Genomic DNA, 20,341 nt, shown 5'->3' with positions numbered 1-20,341 from the left:
AAATCGTTTTGATTGATCATAATTGATATTTCGACAGTTGCAAAAGATGCCAGAGAAAATTTGATTATCTTAAGAAATGTGCATGAGATATGAAATCAACCATACCATAAAATCAAATTTTATCGTGTCATCCTTCTTGGTTCAAATTTATGGAAACAATAATCAAATGCATCCATGAACTAGTATATTCCGACATATGTACCATCAAATTTTTGCTATATCATACTTATATATGTATATTGAAATTTTAATAACAACAATTGGGCCAAGCATATGTTGGTACTTGAAGATTTATAAGCTCCATCCTTGAAAAAATAAGGCTTGACTGTTCTCAATCTAAATCTTTTTGTTTTAAGTTCTTAATATATTTGCTTTCTTAAATTTTAATAAAGTCTAGGTCTTGGACAGAAGCACTTTATATATGTATATATAATGATTCTCTAGTAACGACATTCTCATTTTAACAAAGTAATGATATCACTAACAAACTAAATAACACATATTTCAATACACCAATAGATAAAAAAAAAAATACAATTTTTAATGTGTTAAAATATATGTCTTTTGTATATTATTGATATTTTCACTTTAACAAAGTGAGGGTGTCCTCACTACATAAGTACTTTATAAATATTCTTTGTATTTTTGTGAAAATTATTATTTAAATGTCATATCTTACCAAAGACTATTAGTTTTTATTTTATTACTACGCTATACTTTTCAAGATAGAACACCTTAATACCATGACCTTAATTTTTGAACTCTCTTGTGCAAAGTTGTTGGCTGGTCTATTTAGCTTAGTCTTTCAATTATTTGTCGTTTGAACTCAGATGATCCGAATAAAGCTATGTATCAATAATTTCCTAGTGAAACTTCGGGAAAAAATAAAAATCCTCTCATACAGTAGCATTATTTTAATTCTCAGCTTGATTATGTTTTGAGTTAACTTATAGATTATTTGAAATGAAAATAATATAATTTATTTTTTCCAACTGAAATTTTTAAATAATTTTATTAGTTTGATGAGTAAGTATACACTTACAAAGTTATGATATAAAATTATATCTCAGAATCCCAATAATATGACACCAATTAACTACTACTATTTGTTTCTTAGTAATTAAATTTTCATACCATTATTAATGAGATAATTAACTTCAACACCAATAAACAAAATTTATATTAATACATCCTCTAGCTTTATTATCAAATAATCATATGTCATAATCAAACCAAGCTACCAGAGCGTACCACTAAAAGATTGATTGAAGGGTTTTCCAAGTTTGAAAATGTTAGTAGCATTGGCAAATGGCAACTTCCAGGAATTTTCCTGCTGCAATCAATCATTTAGTGAAATGCCCAAATGACACAAAGAACCCCGCCAACCGTGAAGTCACATCATTTATTTATTTGTAAATGAAAAATAAGGTTCGATCAGAAGAAATCAGCACCTTATAATGCATGATTACCCCTATGTCAAGTTTGGCGATTATAAGTCATCATCACAATAACTTTGGACTTTAATATTTAAGTCTCTGTTTGGGACCAATGAATGCCAGTTGGACAACACATCACTCAATTATAGTGTAAAATATTGATATTGTTCTTATTATTTTATGTAATGTATAAACTTTTCCTTTTATTTTTTTTTTGTTTATTATTTTTTTATACTTAATAAATATAAATTTATTTTTTAAATATTTAACAAATAGTCACGGCCAGAGAATATTGCCAGAGAATAACAAACAATGATCCAAATCCTTTTATCTTACAAAAATAATTTCAAATAGTCACGACCAGACAATATTGCCAGAGAATAACAAACGATGACCCAAATCCTTTTATCTTACATAAATAATTTCAATTCACAACAACTATGACGTTACATTACTAAATAAACACTAAATATTTTGATGATTGTAGTTTATCTTTCATTCATAGCATGAAGAGTTTGAAATATGATCTCAAAACAAAGAGTACGACATGTCGTGTTCGGTTTACAGAAGAAGTGTACCCCATGTCATCCGAAAACTAAAAGGCACGTATGACAACCAGATGTTGTCATCTCTTATTTGCTTACACTTTAAGGATGAATTCTGGGTTTTGAGTGACAATTAAAAGCTAGAGTGAGAATTAGAGAGAGAGTTATATATTCTTATTTATTCCTAGTCACTTGCTATATTGTGTAGGTCTTTTGTGATTCCAATAATAAAAACGCTCAATATTTTTTTTTATAGAGCAATATTTGTTAAAGCATTTTCATTTGATCAAGCGACCCTTTTCTTGCTTCAATTTTTTTTATCTCAAAAGCACTTTGATTCTCTTTAGTTACACTGATTTTCTCCTTGTTTTGCACAAATATCATTTCTCTTTCCCATTTAGCCTTGATTTGCTTCTACTTGACTATCAATTGCCCAGTCATTGAACTTGTTGTATTTTTATTTCGTTCACTTCAAATAGACCAAAAAAAAAAAAGAGATATTGGATAAAAGCCTAAAATCTAATTTGATTTTTTATTTGATTTAGCTAAGATGTCCAATTTAATACTAAGAGCAATGTTAAGGATCCCAATAATTGAGTCTCAACTGATATGATAGTCATTTATTAGATGATTGAAATATTAATTTTACTAATTATGAAATTTATTATCTAATAAAAAAATGACACATAACAATTGGGTCTCAAGTTAGAATTCTAATATCGAAATTCCTAACATTATTCTAATATTAAAAATTCATCAAAATAATATCTATTATCTAAAAATAAAAATAAAAATATAAAACCATAGATTTACTCTTCAATCTTCGTGATTTTGGCCGATTTCTCTTAAAGCTTTGGTTTCTTTATAAGTGCAACGAGAAATAGTAAGAAGATTAAAAAAGCAATAAAGTAAAACTTTAAAATTTTTATTTCTTTATATTTTTATCGGTCATTTGACCGGTACTGGCGTTTGATTTTCTGACCGAGCTACTGTTTAGTTCTAAGTTTTGGCAATTAGAACTGGTGGATGTCGACTGTTCAATAATGATGGCAGCATTGACGCAGTGGAATAAGGATCACATATCTCAAACTTTAGGTGATGATATTGTTAGATATTTCATTGATTGAGGATCACATGTTTTATGACAACTATTGTTAGATATTTTATTGACTTACTATGTAAGTCAAGCAATTATTTTTAAATAATGATATTATAATTAAAAATCAAGAAATATTTATAATACTTAAAGACTAATTCAGATTATTATTATTTTTATATGACTTAATTATTAGCTGACAAATAATTAAAAGGTCATAGAACAATAATTTTAGGTCAAATTTGTATTCTAATATGACACAACTTGTACTTTCATTCCTATGCTAAAATATATCTATTCATCACATACTTGTTAGAAAGATTATCTACTATTTAATCATTGAGACGAGATTACGAGTCTCAACATAAATTAGGATAAAAATTAATACATTGAAATTCAGAACATTTCTTTTTTCTCCTTCTGCAGTTTAAAAAGGAGTCGCCCACGAGTACTGAAATAATTTTATCAGATTCGCTTGAAAGTAGTTTTACGAGCAAGCAGTTTTTCCCTCTTGATCCCCGTATTCATCAGCTCCTACTCTTTGCCTTCAATTCCCAATCAAGTAGTATCAGTTTTTGTTGTCAGCTCTCTTGAATTTCACTGGATCAAGTTTTCTCTTGGCATCTGTTTTGTTGTAATCTCCAGTCTTTGTTAATTAGTTTCTCTCCATTCCCAATCTTGTTGTGGCCTGCTGTTGTCTCTGTTTGGTTCCATATCTACCCTTTGTACTTCTACCGTGTCAAGATACCTTCATTTTTTCCATCTCTATTACCAGTCAATATTTTTTCCGTCTTTCTTCTGGTCAATTCTTCAGTTATTCTGATTGGTTCCCTTCGCCTCTATTATCTAAATCATTCCTTATATTAATTCAATCAGTTCTCGAACTAGAAACCTTTTCCTTGTTTCCATCTTCTCACCAGATCCATAACAGCTTTTACTCTTTCTTTCATTTCTCCGCTTCCAAAACCGGATAAACTGTCCATCTTCGTTGTTTCGTTTTTTTTTTTTTTCACTCCCTCTTTGTTTCGCTCGTTTTCTATTTTCTTGTCAGAACTTTGAAAAAAAAAAAAAAAGGGATCCAGGATGGTGGAAAGCATTGTTACTGTTGTTTTAGAATTTTTGAAATGCTTGGCTCCTCCAACAGAACGCCGATTTGGTTATTTGCGTAACTATAAAGCCAACGTTGAGAATCTCAAGGCAGAAATAGACAAGCTCAAGGATGAAAGGAGAAGCATTCAGCACAGGGTTTCTGAGGCTGAAAGAAAAGGGGAAAAGATTGAAGAGAAGGTTGAGAAGTGGCTGGTTCGTGCGAACAACACCATTGAGCAGTCAGCCAAATTCATTGACGATGAGGAGACAACAAATAAACGATGTCTCATGGGCTTGTGTCCTAATTTGAAGTCCGGCTATCAGCTTAGCAAGGAAGCAGAAACAAAGGTGAAGGCCATTGTTGAACTCAAAGAAGAAGCTAGGAAATTTGATGATAGAATTTCCTACCGTACCATTCCGGAGGATATATGGCTCAAGTCTCACAAAGGCTACGAGGCCTTCGAATCAAGACTTTCTACTTTGAAGGCCATACAAAATGCATTGATCGATGTTGATGTCAGCATCATTGGGGTCTACGGCATGGGCGGCATTGGAAAGACGACACTGGTGAAGGAGTTTGCAAGGCGAGCCATTGAAGACAAGCTTTACGATATGGTGGCTTTTTCGGAGGTTACCCAAAGTCCAGACATAAAAAAGATCCAAGAGGAAATTGCGGAAACGTTAGGCCTACAGTTGTCCGAGGAAGCTGAGTCTAGAAGAGCTGGTAGACTATATGAAAGATTGAAGAATGAGAAGAAGATCCTTGTGATTCTGGATAACATCTGGAACCCTCTTGATTTGGGGACTATTGGAATTCCTTTTGGAGTTGAGCACAGAGGATGCAAATTATTATTCACAACAAGAGATCTTGATGTGCTGTTAAGGATGGGATCTGAAAAAAACTTCTCGATTGGCATTTTAAATGAACAAGAAGCCTGGAGATTGTTCAAGATAATGGCTGGTGATTATGTTGAAAATCGTGAGTTAAAATCTACAGCAACAAGTGTAGCCAAGGCATGCGGAGGTTTGCCTATTGCCCTAACCACAGTAGCAAAGGCACTGAGAAAAAAAGAGCTGCCTGTGTGGAAGAATGCCTTGCAAGAACTCCAAACGCCTTCAGAGGCGAGCTTCGACGAAGGAGTACCAGCAGAGGCATACTCAACAATTGAGCTGAGTTACAAGTACTTAAGAGGTGAGCAACTCAAGAAAACTTTTTTACTGTGTAGTCTTATTACGCCAGCACCAATTATGGACTTGTTCAAATATAGCATGGGCTGGGGTGTATTTAAAAGTGTCCACAAGCTAGAAGATGCACATAACAAATTACATGCATGGGTCCATCAACTAAGAGACTCTTGTTTGTTGCTTGAGGATGGTGGCAGTAAATACTTTTCTATGCACGACGTTGTTCGCGATGTTGCCATTTCAATTGCATGTCGTGACAAAATTGGATTTGTGGTGAGAAATGAGGATGATTGGAAATGGCCAAATGCAGATGAATTAAAAAAATATCTTGCAATTTCTTTAAAAGATAGTATTATTAATGACATTCCTGAAGGGTCCGAATCTCTACAACTTGAACTTCTAGTCATGTCTCCCAAGAACTCTTTTGCTGTGCCTAATATTCCTGAGAACTTCTTCAAAAGGACGAAAAAGCTTCGGGTTTTGGATTTTACTGGAATGCGGTTATTGTCATTGCCATCTTCAATTGGTCTTCTAGTAAATCTTCAGGCACTCTGTCTTAATCAAAGCATTTTGGGAGGCATAGACATAGCCATTATTGGAAAGTTGGAAAATCTAGAAATCCTCAGCTTTTTGCAATCTGATATTGTAGAGTTGCCTAAAGCACTGGGTCAACTGACTAAGCTAAGGCTGTTAGATTTAACAGACTGTTTCCGTCTGAAAGTTATTGCCCCAAATGTCATATCAAGCTTAATCCGATTAGAAGAATTGTATATGGGTAATTGCTCCATTGAATGGGAGGTTGAAAGAGCCAACAGCAAAAGAAGTAATGCTAGCCTTGATGAATTGATGCATTTACCTCGGCTAACCACTCTAGAAATTGATGTTAAAAATGATAGTATTTTACCAGAAGGCTTTTTGGCCAGAAAGCTCGAAAGGTTCCAAATACATATTGGAAATGGGTTATTCACACATCCCATGATTGCTGGACAAAATTGGTTTAAAAGTCGGCAGCACTTTTTGATCGACAGAGATCGTAAGATTTTAAGAGCATTGAAGCTCAAGCTTGATTTTATGGACATTTGCTCCATGAAATTGCAGGGCATCAATAACGTTGAATGCTTATGGTTGGACAAGCTGCAAGGCATCGAGAGTGTTCTTTTCAATTTGGACACGGAGGGCTTTTCACAATTGAAGCTTCTCTGGGTTCAAAATAATCCTGACATCTTTTGTATCGTCGATTCCAGGGAGATGGTCGCTTGTGATGCCTTTCCTCTTTTGGAGTCACTTATCCTTCACAACTTGATCAACATGGAGAGGATATGTATTGATCGGCTCAAAGTAGAGTCTTTCAACAAACTCAAAACCATAGAAGCATATAGTTGTGATAAATTGAGTAATATCTTTTGGCTCTCTACTACAAAATGCCTTCCAAGACTTGAGAGAATTGCAGTTATTAATTGCAGCAAGATGAAAGAGATTTTTGCAATTGGGGAAGAAGTTGATAATGCAATTGAGAAGATAGAGTTTGCTCAATTAAGATATTTGAGTCTGGGGAATCTTCCAGAGGTTACAAATTTCTGCCGTGAAGTAAAGACTCCTTCAGCATCACCAAACAGACCAGCGTCGCAGGAGGAATCGACGACTACGTATAGCTCCAGCGAAATCACTTTGGATACTTCAACTCTGCTTTTCAACGAGAAGGTGCGTAGGCTAACATTTTCTTCATATATAACAGATTTTATTCATATAATTAAGAAAATTGGTCAACTCAAATGGACTTAATCATTTAATTTTTCGTAATTAAATCATTTAAAGAATGGAAAGAAAATGGAAAAAAAAGGATAAAAAGAATCTCACGCGCTCACTAATTGAGCTCTTAACAAGTAGTATGAATTAGAATGCATACTCAGCTGTCAGTTGGAAATTGATTCAGACTTGCATTAATTTGTAATCAAAGAAGAAAATTTCAACAAGTGCTTCCCATATGGATATTGGATCTAACGAGAAATTCTTATTTTTTTAGGTTGTGTTGCCTAACTTGGAGGCTTTGGAGATATATGAAATTAATGTCGACAAGATTTGGCACTACAATAATCTTCCGGTCATGTTTCCTCGCTTTCAAAATTTAACACGATTGACTGTGCATCGTTGTCATAAATTAAAATACATATTTTCAGCGTCCATGATCGGAAGCCTTAAGCAGCTCCAACACCTAGATATACGACTCTGTAAGGAATTACAGGAGATCATTTCTGAAAACAGAGCAGATCAAGTGACCCCTCATTTTGTCTTTCCACCGCTCACCACTCTGAGACTCGATGGTCTACCAAAACTTAGATGTTTGTACCCTGGAATGCATACTTCGGAATGGCCCGCGCTAGAAATTCTTTATGTGTATGGTTGTGACAAATTAAAGATATTCGCTGCAGATTTATCGCAGAATAATGAGAATGATCAACTTGGTATTCCTGCACAACTGCCCCCCTTGCCGTTGGAAAAGGTATGAAGCCATTTTCTAGATTTTTTATCAATAGCTTATTTTTAACTTTGAAAAATATGACAAAGTATCGATAAATTAATACTCAATAAATTAAAAACTTTTATTATACAATAATCTTTGTTAGTCTAGACTAAGGGATCAATGTGGTAGATTAATAATTATATGAATTGTTTTAGGTATAGCATTTGTAAAAGAATCCTCAGTCTTTCCATATAGAAGAACTTACAAAATAAATTAGTAATTTATTATTGTGCAATAAAATAATTTCGAGCCTGTATAAATCAACATTTTTTCCCTAATTTCTTTTTTACCTCTAAAATTAACATATAAAAAATCATTTAATAAATTTTATCAATAATTCAATCTTTTTTTTTTTTTTGAGAATGATGAACTTGATACTCCTGCACAACAGGCCCTATTGCCGTTGGAAAATGTATGAAGCCATTTTCTAGATTTCTATCAATAGCTTAGTTTGAACTTTAAAAAATATGACAAAGCATCAATAAATTAATACTCAATAAATTGAAAACTTTTATTATACAATAATCTTTGCTAGTCTAGACTAAGGGATTTATTGATAGATTAATAATTATATGAACTTTTTTAGGTATAGCATTTATAAAAGAATCCTTAGAGCATCACCAAAAGACTCTTTAAATAAGATTTTATTACTTATTTGAAGAGCCACATCAGCATTTAAAGTTCCAAAAGATACTCCAATTAAGATTCTTCAAATAAGAAATGATCATCTCTCTTCAAATTTGGAGAGTTGCATTCCCCCTCTTCAATTTATATTTTATTACTTTTTGTTGGAGAAAGAGAGAGAGGTGTTTTAATTACTATTGACTTTTTATTTTTTAAAAATAGTTATTTAATTAAAATAATATTAATTCATTTCTATTTGAAGAGTCTTTTGGAGAATAACATATTTTTTCACTTTTCTATTTGCCACATAGGTAAGCAAATAGAAATTTGAAAGAGTAAAATTTATAGAGCCTTTTGGAGATACTTAGTCTTTCCATATATAAGAACTTACAAAATAAATTAGTAATTTATTATTGTGCAATAAAATAATTTCCAGCCAGTATAAATCAAAATTTTTTCCTTAATTTCTTTTTTACCTCTAAAATTAACATATAAAAAATCTAAAATATAATATAAAACAAATACTATAAAGTCACTGCGTGTGATTGGATTACTTAAAATCATTTGAGAGAACATCAATTGACCTTAATAATTATTATGATTGATGATGATCAGATCTTACCCAACTTGAAGGACCTAACATTAAATGGAAAAGACGTGAAGATGATTTTGCAGGCCGATTTCCCCCAACCCCTTTTTGGCAGTCTTAAACAACTAAATATTGTTGGCGATGACTCAGCTTGTTTTCCAATCTGGAATGTACTTGAGAGATTTCACAGTCTCGAAATACTCATACTGTGTTATTTTTCATTCCACGAAGAGGTATTTTCGATGGAAGGATGCTTAGAGAAACATGTGGGGAAGTTGGCAATGATAAAAGAATTACAGCTGCACCAGCACTATCATCTTGAGCAGCTGTGCAAACAAGACTCCAAACTTGGCCCCATTTTTCAGTATCTTGAAATTCTAAAAGTATATGATTGTCAAAGTCTGTTAATTCTATTGCCATCATCATCGGTATCTTTTCGGAACCTAACGGAAATTGTAGCTTTCGGTTGCAAGGAATTGATACACTTGGTAACATCCTCCACAGCAAAAACTCTAGTGCAACTCGTCACAGTGCGTATGCGTGAATGCAGAGCGATGACAGAGGTGGTAATAAATGACAAAGAAGGAGTTGAAAAAGAAGAGATTGTTTTCCGCAAATTGAAGACGTTGGAACTGCGTGATTTAGATAGCCTCACAAGTTTCTGCTCTGCCAATTACACCTTCAAATTCCCATCTTTGCAAGATTTGTGGGTGATTGGTTGTCCCAAGATGAAGATTTTCACTACAGGAGAATCAATCATGCCTCTAAGAGTAAACGTCTGCTATGGAGAGACAGCGGATCAACGGCGCTGGGCTAATAATGATCTAAACACAACCATACAACAATTACATGCTGAGAAGGTACGTATATACATATTACTCTCTATCTCCCATGATAAATTTTTACAAAATTTGCTTTCTTAAATACAATATAGATAAGATATTTTTTATAAAGTAAAAGTTTAAATTGATGAATAAGAATTTTACTTTCAGCTGTTGGCGGTGTCGTCGTCATACTCTACGCAGTACGACTAATTTCATAGGCTTCTTATGACTTGGAGTTGCGAATTTTTAGAAGAAAGTCTCAACTGGTAATTAATTTTTATTTCATTTATTTAATCCCATGGCTTGTTTCGCAATTTCATCTGAATTATTTAGAATGGATCCCTCGGTTTACTGTTAAATTTGCAATGCAATTTTAATGATCCTTTCAGACTTTTATGGACAGATTTTGCATAATTGAATGTCTTTTTAGTCTAGTTTAATTTGAGTCTTTTTTTTTTTTTTGGCGAGCTCCCCTCGTCTTCTAAAATTTTGTAACTCCTTGCATACGTTTTGATGATAAAATTTCATTAAAAGCCTTCGTATTTTTTAAATCCTTGAAAACGTGCATACTTTTTCCTTTCTTTCTTTGCCAATTATTTATCGTCATCATTGCTGTTCTTTTATTTTACTTTGTGCTCTGTTTGTTCATTGGGTTTGCTTTTCTTCACACCTATATTTCCTTGGAAAGTTAGAAGGCAAGGAAAGTACTTAGAAAATGTTCTTCCCTATGAACACATAATTAAAGAACAGCTGAATATCATTAATCGGATTAAAAAAATTAAAAAAAAAAAAAGTAATCAGTGCATATTCATAATATTTTCTCTGCTGTTCCTGTTAAAATTTCTCTACTCTATGATTGCAGAATGTTTGGATACTGATGAAGATTTAAGTCACTCGTCCTCTGTGAATAAGGTCGTTTTCCTTTTTTCCTCTATTCAAAGTTTACATTCTGAGGGGTTCCCGTTTCCATCTTCGTGATCTTCTTGTGATTCACTGCATTGTGTCGCTACATCTGTGATAGTGTGAGTTGCAACATGTCTGTTTCCTTTGTTTGATCATCGCAAGTCCAAAGACATTTCATTCTAGCTAAGCTCTTTGTATGTATTAAAAAAAATTTATTCTCAATATATATGACTCAATGAGTGGTCTTTTATTATATATATGTCATGAATTTCTATTGTATTTTGAGATTTGATGGTGTATTATTGTCTCATTGAAAGGTCTTGTAATCACTCTGATTCTCATTTGAGGAGGTTGGTCTCGTCTATGTGTATGTATTTATATCCACAAGAAATTTGATAAATGGTCTTGTCGTTTTATCATTAAAACATCTAGTGCTTCATAGGTTGGAGGGCTACCAGGCATCAGGGCCAGATTTTTAAACTCAAAGTTATTCGTGTCATTTACCCATTTGATTATCAAATAGTCATAAAAGCATATAAATTCAAGTCAGTGTATCATTTGTACACAATATACTAAAACTAACACAAGAACTTGGCCGACATTTTCAGTTGAATAACTCAGACCCCCCTACTTCCTCGGGCTGACAGCCCAAAGTGAAAATATCTAAAAAAAATAGTTTGCTCCACATCTATCTTTCCTAACTTAGGAAGGCAAGGATTTTGAAAGCTTTGCTTGATAAAATTTGAAAGTTCTGAAGAAGATTCAGGTCACTCGCGTGCAGCCTCTGGAATAAGAGCTGTGTTACTGTTTAAAAGTTTTCATGCTCTGGAATAAAATTTGCTTTACTGTGTTACTGGTCAACTTCATTATTCTACTAATGCTTTACTTCATCTTCATTGTATCACTACATTGACAGCGTTGACAGTGTAACTAAAACCCTTGCGTTCACAAGCAATTTTGATCACATTAAACTTTTAAGAAATTATCTTTTATAGCCATCTTCCATATTATTAGGAGGAGTCGTTTTCACTATTTTTAAGAAATTTTGATCACATTAAACTTTTGATCTGAGTTCATAACAAAAATCAAAACGGTGCATGACATCAAGATTATGATGAATCAAATTGAACTCCCAATATGTTAGTTCATAAAAAATGCTTTTCTTCTTCCAAGTAATCTTATCATTTCTTTCATTTTATTCATTCTCCTCTTTTCTCCTCTTTTCAAGTCTTCAATCTTAAGTACATTACTGAACTGGTTTTTCACCTCGGCTCCAGACAACCGAGAAGGTGCTTGTCCCCACTCTCTAGTTTTATCAGATGGCACTATATTTTCGGAACCTATGATTTGTTGGTAAAAATCGACGGTGACCCACGTGACAATTTTCTACTATGTATCAACCAATTAGATCTAGTGTTTTGTTGGCAAACAAGAAATGCTTATTTACCTTTAATACTCCACCCAAACAAGTTGGCATATGCTAGAAAGTCGGAGATAGTCCATAACAATGCTGCGTGTGACTTGAACATTTGATTACGTGATGCATTATGCACCATTCCAACCATACTAGCATCACTACCCGAGTCATGACTAACCTGTTTCTTAGTTAGATTTCAAAGATGAAGATGGCTCACCCTCCAATATCCAGTTTTAATACTTTAACCAATAGCCATTTATAATGATATGGTCTCTTGCCACTTTCCTTATAATGAAATATCGATATTACAACACCTCTTAGAAGGACAATAAATTCTTTTATCACCAACAACATTCTCAAATGCAAAATCTATAAATTTTTTGACCCCCATCAGTATATGAATTGGATATCTATTTGGCAAACCAACCCAACTCTGGTCCATGACTATCTCCTTTTATTGCACTAGAAAAATTAGTTAAATAAATCACTTTAATTCTTCATTTCTACTACTAAACAAGATATTTTCATGTGTGCGCAGTTTCGCAATATAATAAAAAAAATTATTATACAATTTTATGGTTTTATATATATGGAAGCAAGCAAAGCCACAAGAATCAGAGAAAAAGATGTGAAAATTAAAGTATATATACAATAATAATTAATCTAAAAAACAGTTTGCAATACCTTCTGTAAAGAAATATCCTCACCCACAGCTGAGAACTTCACTTGGCTATCAATTACAGATATATAAAGCCTGTTACCTAGAAACAAAAAATTAGGTCAGCCAGCTGAAACATATTTATAAACCAACATTGGAGATAGTACTCCATTTATAAAAAAAATTACAAGACTCAAAACCAAGTCGACTCAGCAAAATCATAACCGATTACATTCATCCCACTCAGCTCCTCCAATATATCCAACATTCCCTTCATATTTACAAAAGGTAAGTGGTCCTATATATCCCACTCAAGAATGCATAAGTTTCTTCAATCTTAAGTATCTAAAGTTTTCCTCTACGTTTATAGAAACTTCGGAAGCATCTCCCTATAGTTCTTCAAGTACACGACATAGATATATGAGTGTTTATGTGTTATGCCAAAACAATACATGACACCCATTTGTCTAGTATGCACCCAGAGAACATGAGGAGCAGCTGCTGAAAAACCCATTTTTACGTGGGAAAAAAATTTCAGGCACTAGCTACCATAGAAATCTATGCATTACCAAACTGTCCAAGCCTAGATAATTCAAGAATTATTAATAGACATAAGATCCTCACTATCATCCAAAAGATGACACTAATAAAACATGTGTCTATTAATAATTTCTTAAAGGAGTTTAAGCTTTCAATGCATGTATCAAAAGTTTAAAATTGAATCTGAAACTTGAATAACACATAAAAATCATAAATCTCTTCAATTTATTCCTAATAAAATGTAGCATTTTTTCACATTTCATTTCTTAAGCAAAACCATAAAAAATTACAAACAACAAATACATTTTCTAGCACTGATGCACATTATGTTTACTGAGCAATAAGTTTTAAGTCATTCATATTAAAATACTTCTTCCTATTCTATCAACAAATAACTAGTATGTACACACAATTAATAAATTAAATGTAACCTGGTTGTGAATCTTGCAAAGTCTTCCTATTTGGTTTTTTTTTTTTTGGTGGTGGTTGGGGGGGGGGGGGGGGGGGGGGTGGTTATGCTCATTTGTATGTTGTTAACAGAAATTGATCCAAAGCCTCCGTTTTAATTAGCTTCATTATAGCCAATGATTAGGTGTTTAAAAACCAATGAATATTTTTTATAAGAAATCAACAATATTGTTGAAAGAAAAACCAAATAAAAATAATAAAGCAATGCATAGATTAAGGCTCTTTATTATCTAATAACTAATCAAACTAAGTTGTGGGTAAAGGCGAATATGTTTGTTTGGCCAATAATAAACTCAAGGAATCACCAATAATCACCTAGTTACTATTCCTTATGCCATGCAATGTAATGGCGTCAGTAATGGCGACAAGGCAGGCAATAACTAGCTAGCTAGTTATGATAGTTGCTTAACTTAACCTACTGGAAATCTGAAGACCAAAATGAAGAAACTTTGCCTAGAACTAGAATAGGAAAACGTTCATACCCAAAACCAATATACATGATTAACAAACTTGATTATATGTATATTTTTGTTTGCCACACCAAATCCCACTATTTCCATACTCATAAGCACAAAAAACCATCGCAAAAATGAATGACCATATAAAATAAAATAGGTCGTAGGACATTGAGAATAGGACAATATGATTTATGTACCGTAAAATAACTATATCTGCAGTCAACTATATTTCTGTTAGAACTCTAAAGTTTTCCATTAAATTTTTTTCCCTGTTTGGTAAACCACTTAACTGAAACACTTAAGCAAGATTGACAATCATAGACATACAAGTATTAATAGGCTCGTTCAAGTGAAATGAGCATTATTTCACATATCCTTTAGGCTTTTAAGTCATTTAGAAGTCATTCATGTTAAACAATTTCTTCATATACTTTCAATATAATTAGTACATACACAATTAATTAATTAAATAAATCTGTTTCAGCTAGCACAGGAACTTAAGCAATCAGAGCTATTAGTTATAGCTAGGACTTGAATGAGGCACCTTTCAAAGTTCAAGAGGAGCATCTGAACAGAATGAAAGCATTTTGTAGAAATGGTAGTGATGCTTTACATCTACATGCTCTTACACAATATGAACTTTCATTTATTCAAGAACATAACACTAATCCAAGCTCTTACTCTACAAGTCAATTCAGTTTGTAGATGCAAGCCATTGTAAAAACTTTTGTGTTATAATTTCCGTAAATGGAACATGACATTACTAATATAGAATCAGCAATGTTATATAACTTATCAGACAATATAACAAGCACTTGGCGAGCATATAAGATAAACTAAAACAAGTTAATTAGAAAATGAAACTAAAACCCAAGCTCCGCTATTCATTGTAGAAGCTTTAAACATAAAATAAAAGTAAATCTAAATACATGATTGTAAAACATTAGAATGGATGTTGGAATTAAAGCTAAATTCAATAGTAATCCAAATGAATCCATTTGAACTTTGTAAATTCCGCAGAACAAAATTAATTTGAGTGAGCAAAGTCACCAATGGAACAAGAACAGAAGGGCTTCAACTTCTAGGAACAAGAAATATTGCCGGCGGGACAAAAATTGACATTAATGGTTACAATACGAATTAAAGAAATCAAAACCTATAATTACAAGCTAAGAAAGAGAAGAAACTCATAATCACAAGCTTACCTGAAACGATGAGAGAGATAATAAGATGAAGAAGAAGATCGCCGCCGTTTTACGCCATTCTCCGGCTACCAGTAAGGTTTAGGATGGCCAGGCACGCACGAGAGAGAATTTGGGACTTTGGTTTTGAAAATATTGACTTCAGCAAATAGTTTTCTATTTAGAAACAAATTTATAACTCTACCGTCAAAATAATAGTATGCCAATTGGCTCTCTACCGTCACGTGGTTAGTAACATAAGTGAGAGCAGTCTAGCAGATATTCCCGCGGGGACATGACCCTCGAGATTTTCCCAATTCAGGAGGGTATATGAATTGCTAGAGATATTTTGGCAATTCTAATTACAAATGTTGCTTTTGAATTAGTTTTTAGCACCAGTGTTAGAGTACTGTAACACGCTTTATTCAAGCACATTGGAGGCTTTAATATGTTGTCAAAGTTGACTACAAGCTTACAATGGCAGTATGAGTTTATTTTACATTGTAATTATATTATATAATTATTAATATTTTCACTTAGAATTTACATTACTTATATTATTTTTGTTGTTTTAAATTTGAAATCTGAGGCTATCTCTCAATTTGTCACATTTCTCGAGGAAGAACAAGAAGAGTAGGAGACACAAGAGGTAAATACTTTTATTAGAAATATTGATTAAGTATCTATATTCATTTCATTTATCTCATTGTTGATATAAAAGTAATTTCTTTTTTTTTTATTATATGATTTTGAAGATTGCCGAAGATAATTATTATGGTGATTTATACTTTGTAATGTGACTTTTGTAATAGATTAATGTTAATGTAAGATATATCGTCAAACTTTATTTTTATTTTTTATTTTAATATGATTAAATTAAAATTTAAAACTAAAAACGTATCAGTTATTCGACAATCGAGGACCTTTAAGGATCCCCTATTATTATTTGGGGAGGGGAGGGGGATTCCCTAAAGTAATTTTGTCGGGAATGGGAAGAGGACATGGATATATGCAGAATATCAGGAATGGGTACGGGGAGATCAGTCTCTTCCCCTCCCCTTTCCATTGCCATTCCTAACAAAGTTGGCAATACATGTACGGGCCGCTTTTGTAAAATTGCTTTAAGGGTCGTTTGGGATTGCTTTTGGGAATAGCATGCAAGATATATATAAAAAATAAAATCGTAGAATAACTTTTACCTCTAATTCGATTTTTTCTTCTTTTTTGTAAATTATTATGCATTTATATTAAAGTCACTGTGTATGATTGGATGATTAAAAGTTATTTGAGAGAATATGAATTGACTTAATAAGTTATTACGTGATTGATGATGATCAGAGCTTACCCAACTTAGGAGGAACGGGCATTAAGTGGAAAAGACTCGAGGATGACTTTGCAGAGCGATTTCCCACAACACCTTTTTGGCAGTCTTAAACTACTACAAACAGTGAATATGAGATTGTTTTCACCAAATTGAAGATTTTGTATCTGTATGATTTGGGTAGTCTCACAAGTTTCTGCTGATAGTCTCAGAAGTTTCTGCTCTGCCAATTACACCTTCAAGGAATCTTTGGAAGATTTATCTATAATTGGTTGTCCCAAGATGAAGATTTTCACTAAAGGAGAATTAAACGCGCCTCTGAGAGTAAACTTCTACTATGGAGAGAGAGATGATCAACAGCTTTGGGACCAAACTAAATTCGTTAATCATTAGTTTTTAACTTCATTACTGTATGGAAGTCCTGTCAAATTAAATTGCTGCTGTTAAATTTATTAAATCTCTTGCTTCCCTGCAAATCTCTGTGTGCTTTAATTTTAATTGAAACTAATGAATGAAAATTTTACTTTCAGCTGTTGGAGGGGTCCTCATCTTATTCAACGATGTATGTGTCCTAATGGCATTGGCATTTTACTTTAATTACAAGCGAGTTGTGAATTTGAAAAACAAAGTCCCGGTTAATTCAATTTCATTTCATTTTATTTGATTTCTTGGCTTGTTTTATTGCTTCATCTAAATTGTTTGGAATACACCACTAGTTTATTTTTACTTTTAGAATGAGTTTTAATGTTTTGTTATGAGATTTATATGCTTATTTTATATCATTAAAGGTCTTAGTGACTTATCTATTTATTTATTTTTATATCATTAAAGGTCTTCACTTATTTATTTATTTATTTTTTTGACGGTGTGGCTTTATAATGTGCTATTTTTTTTTTAATTTTGAATTTTATAATTCCTTGAAAATGTCATTGAAAGGCCCAGCACTTTTATGTGGAAACCATCTCATCCTCTTTATTTCGAACTATTAAACAACCAAATGTATCCTAACATATATGTTGAGAATCAATCTACTGATTAAGATATATGGCAATGGTATTGTCTGTTTGCTATAGTTTGATTACAAGAGAACTTTTCCATTTGTTAGTTGCCATCTTTGTTGATCTGTTAATTCAGTCTTCTTCTGTTTGTCCTGTTTCTCTGTTTATTTCAACCTTTCTTTCAAAACTTAGAAGGTATGGAAAGAGCAAGTACTTAGAAATTGCAAGAATTATATCAAATCATGCATATATGCCCCTGCCTATGAACTCTTAGGAACAATCGAATATCTTTCCTTGAATAACATAAAACAAAATCTACAGATCATTAAACCATCAAAAGTTAGCTATGAACAACAATATTGACCCCACAAAAGAGTTTTCTATTTAGAAACAAATTTATAACTTTAAAATAATGGCATGCCAATTGGCTCTCTACCGTCACGTGGTTAGTAACATAAGTGAGAGCAGTCTAGCCGTCACATAAACAGTCACAAAAGCAACTGGCTGTTGCAAAGTAAGGGGTGGCAGAAATTCCTGCAGTGATAGGGATTCTCGGAAATTTTCACCATTTGGATAGGATAAAGAGATAATTTTTTATTTAATTTCTTATGCAGAGAAGGGATGAAAATAATTTTTTTATCTAATTTTTTATTCGAAAAAAGGATGAGGATACAGCGGAATCCTCATCCCCTCCTAATTTCTTGATTTTAATTTTATTTTTATTTTTATTTTTTAAATTATTTATAAATAAATAATAAAATGTAAATTATAAAATATTAAATATTAGTATAAATAAAAAATATCAAAATAATTATATTATTAAACTTTAAGGCCTAACTTACTGCATTAATATTTGGATGAGAAAGTTATCCTACGGATGAAAGATTTTAATATTTTAAGTTGGTGAAAAACAAATGCTCATAGGTATCCTATATTGGCACGAATTGCTGGAGATATTTTAACAATTCTAATTACAATTGTTGCTCCTGAATAAGCTTTTAACACAGTGGTAGAGTATTGTAACACGCTTCATTCAAGCACATTGGAGGCTTTAATGTGTTGTCAAAATTAGTTACAAGCTTAAAATGGCAGTATGAATTTATTTTACATTGTAATTATATTATATAATAATTAATATTTTCACTTATAAGTTACATTACTTATATTATTTTTATTGTTTTAAATTTAAAATCTGAGGCTATCTTTCAATTTGCCACATTCATCGAGGAAGAACAAGAGGAGCAAGAGACGCAAGAGGTAAATACTTTTATTAGAAATATTGATTAAGTATCTATATTCATTTCATTTATCTCATTGTTGATATAAAAGTAATTTCTTTTTTTTTATTGTAGGATTTTGAAAATTGACGAAGATAATTATTGTGGTGATTTGTACTTTGTAGTGAGATTTTTGTAATGGATTAATATTAATGTGAGATATATCGTCAAACTTTATTTTATTTAAAATTTTATTTTAATACGATTAAATTAAAATTAAAAACTAAAAACATATCATTTATTCAGGGATCGAGGACCCACAGAGATCCCCTATTATTATTCAGGGAGAGGAGGGGATTCTCTAAAGCAATTTTGTCGAAGATGGGAAGAGAGTAAGGATATATGCAAAATATCGAGGATAGGTACGGTGAGATTGGTCTCCTCCCCATTATTATCCCTAACAAAGTTGGTGATACAAGTAACGGCCGCTTTTTGTAAAATTGTTTTAAGGGCCGTTTATGATTGCTTTTGGTAATAGCATGCAAGATATATATAAAAAATAAAATGGTAGAATAACTTTTACCTCTAATTCGATTTTTTCCCCTTTTTTTTTGTAAAATATTATGCATTTATATTAAAGTTACTGTATATGATTGGATTATTAAAAGTTATTTGAGAGAATATGAATTGACTTAATAAGTTATTGCGTGATTGATAATGATCAGAGCTTACCCAACTTGGAGGAACGGGCATTAAGTGGAAAAGACTCGAGGATGACTTTGCAAAGCGATTTCCCACGACACCTTTTTGGCAGTCTTAAACTGCCACAAACAATGGATGATGCCTCAACTTGTTTTCCACATGGTTTACTTGAGAGATTTCATAATCTGGAAACTCTCATACCGGGTCGTTGTTCATGCGAAGAGGTATTTTCAAACGGAGGATACTTGAGAAAACATGTGAGGAAGTTTGCAATGATAAAACATTTAGATCTGCACAAATTTAATCATCTGAAGCAATTGTGGAAACAAGACTCCAAATTGCACTTCTTTTTTCAATGTCTTGAAATTCTAAATGTACATTTTTGTCAAAATCTGTTAGGTCTATGGCCATCATATCATCGGTATCTTTTGGGAATGTAAAAGAACTTCTAGTTCTTTTTGCAAGGAATTGATGAGCTTAGCAACATCCCCCACAGCAAAAAGTCTAGAGCGACTCTTATCAATGGTGGTATGTGGATGCAGAGAAATGAGAGAGGTGGTGATAAATGA

General features: G+C 32.4%; 2 protein-coding genes across 2 annotated transcripts; both read left to right on the top strand.

Moving 5' to 3' along the window:
* Positions 1-4,160: 4,160 nt before the first annotated feature.
* Positions 4,161-5,754, top strand: LOC18053618 (disease resistance protein At4g27190). Its single transcript, XM_024192181.1, has 2 exons — positions 4,161-5,624; positions 5,725-5,754. The coding sequence occupies exons 1-2, from the start codon at positions 4,161-4,163 to the stop codon at positions 5,752-5,754; spliced, it is 1,494 nt and encodes a 497-aa protein (XP_024047949.1).
* Positions 5,755-7,663: 1,909 nt separating this feature from the next.
* LOC112101507 lies at positions 7,664-10,901 on the top strand. Its single transcript, XM_024192172.1, has 4 exons — positions 7,664-7,851; positions 9,112-9,945; positions 10,078-10,175; positions 10,772-10,901. The coding sequence occupies exons 1-3, from the start codon at positions 7,705-7,707 to the stop codon at positions 10,117-10,119; spliced, it is 1,023 nt and encodes a 340-aa protein (XP_024047940.1). The 5' UTR covers positions 7,664-7,704; the 3' UTR covers positions 10,120-10,175; positions 10,772-10,901.
* Positions 10,902-20,341: the final 9,440 nt, after the last annotated feature.

Source organism: Citrus clementina, unplaced genomic scaffold (assembly GCF_000493195.1).
Source record: "Citrus clementina cultivar Clemenules unplaced genomic scaffold, Citrus_clementina_v1.0 scaffold_13, whole genome shotgun sequence".
Classification (NCBI taxonomy): domain Eukaryota; kingdom Viridiplantae; phylum Streptophyta; class Magnoliopsida; order Sapindales; family Rutaceae; genus Citrus; species Citrus x clementina.
Note: the sequence above shows the minus strand (reverse complement) of the source record. Positions and strands in the feature narration are given on the sequence as shown.

Coding starts and splice junctions, on each gene's coding strand:
- LOC18053618 (XM_024192181.1), top strand. CDS start 4,161: ATGGTGGAAAGCATTGTTACTGTTGTTTTAGAATTTTTGAAATGCTTG. Junction 5,625..5,724: donor GTGACAAAATTGGATTTGTG/GTGAGAAATGAG, acceptor ACATTCCTGAAG/GGTCCGAATCTCTACAACTT.
- LOC112101507 (XM_024192172.1), top strand. CDS start 7,705: ATGCATACTTCGGAATGGCCCGCGCTAGAAATTCTTTATGTGTATGGT. Junction 7,852..9,111: donor CCCCCTTGCCGTTGGAAAAG/GTATGAAGCCAT, acceptor GATGATGATCAG/ATCTTACCCAACTTGAAGGA. Junction 9,946..10,077: donor AACAATTACATGCTGAGAAG/GTACGTATATAC, acceptor TTTTACTTTCAG/CTGTTGGCGGTGTCGTCGTC.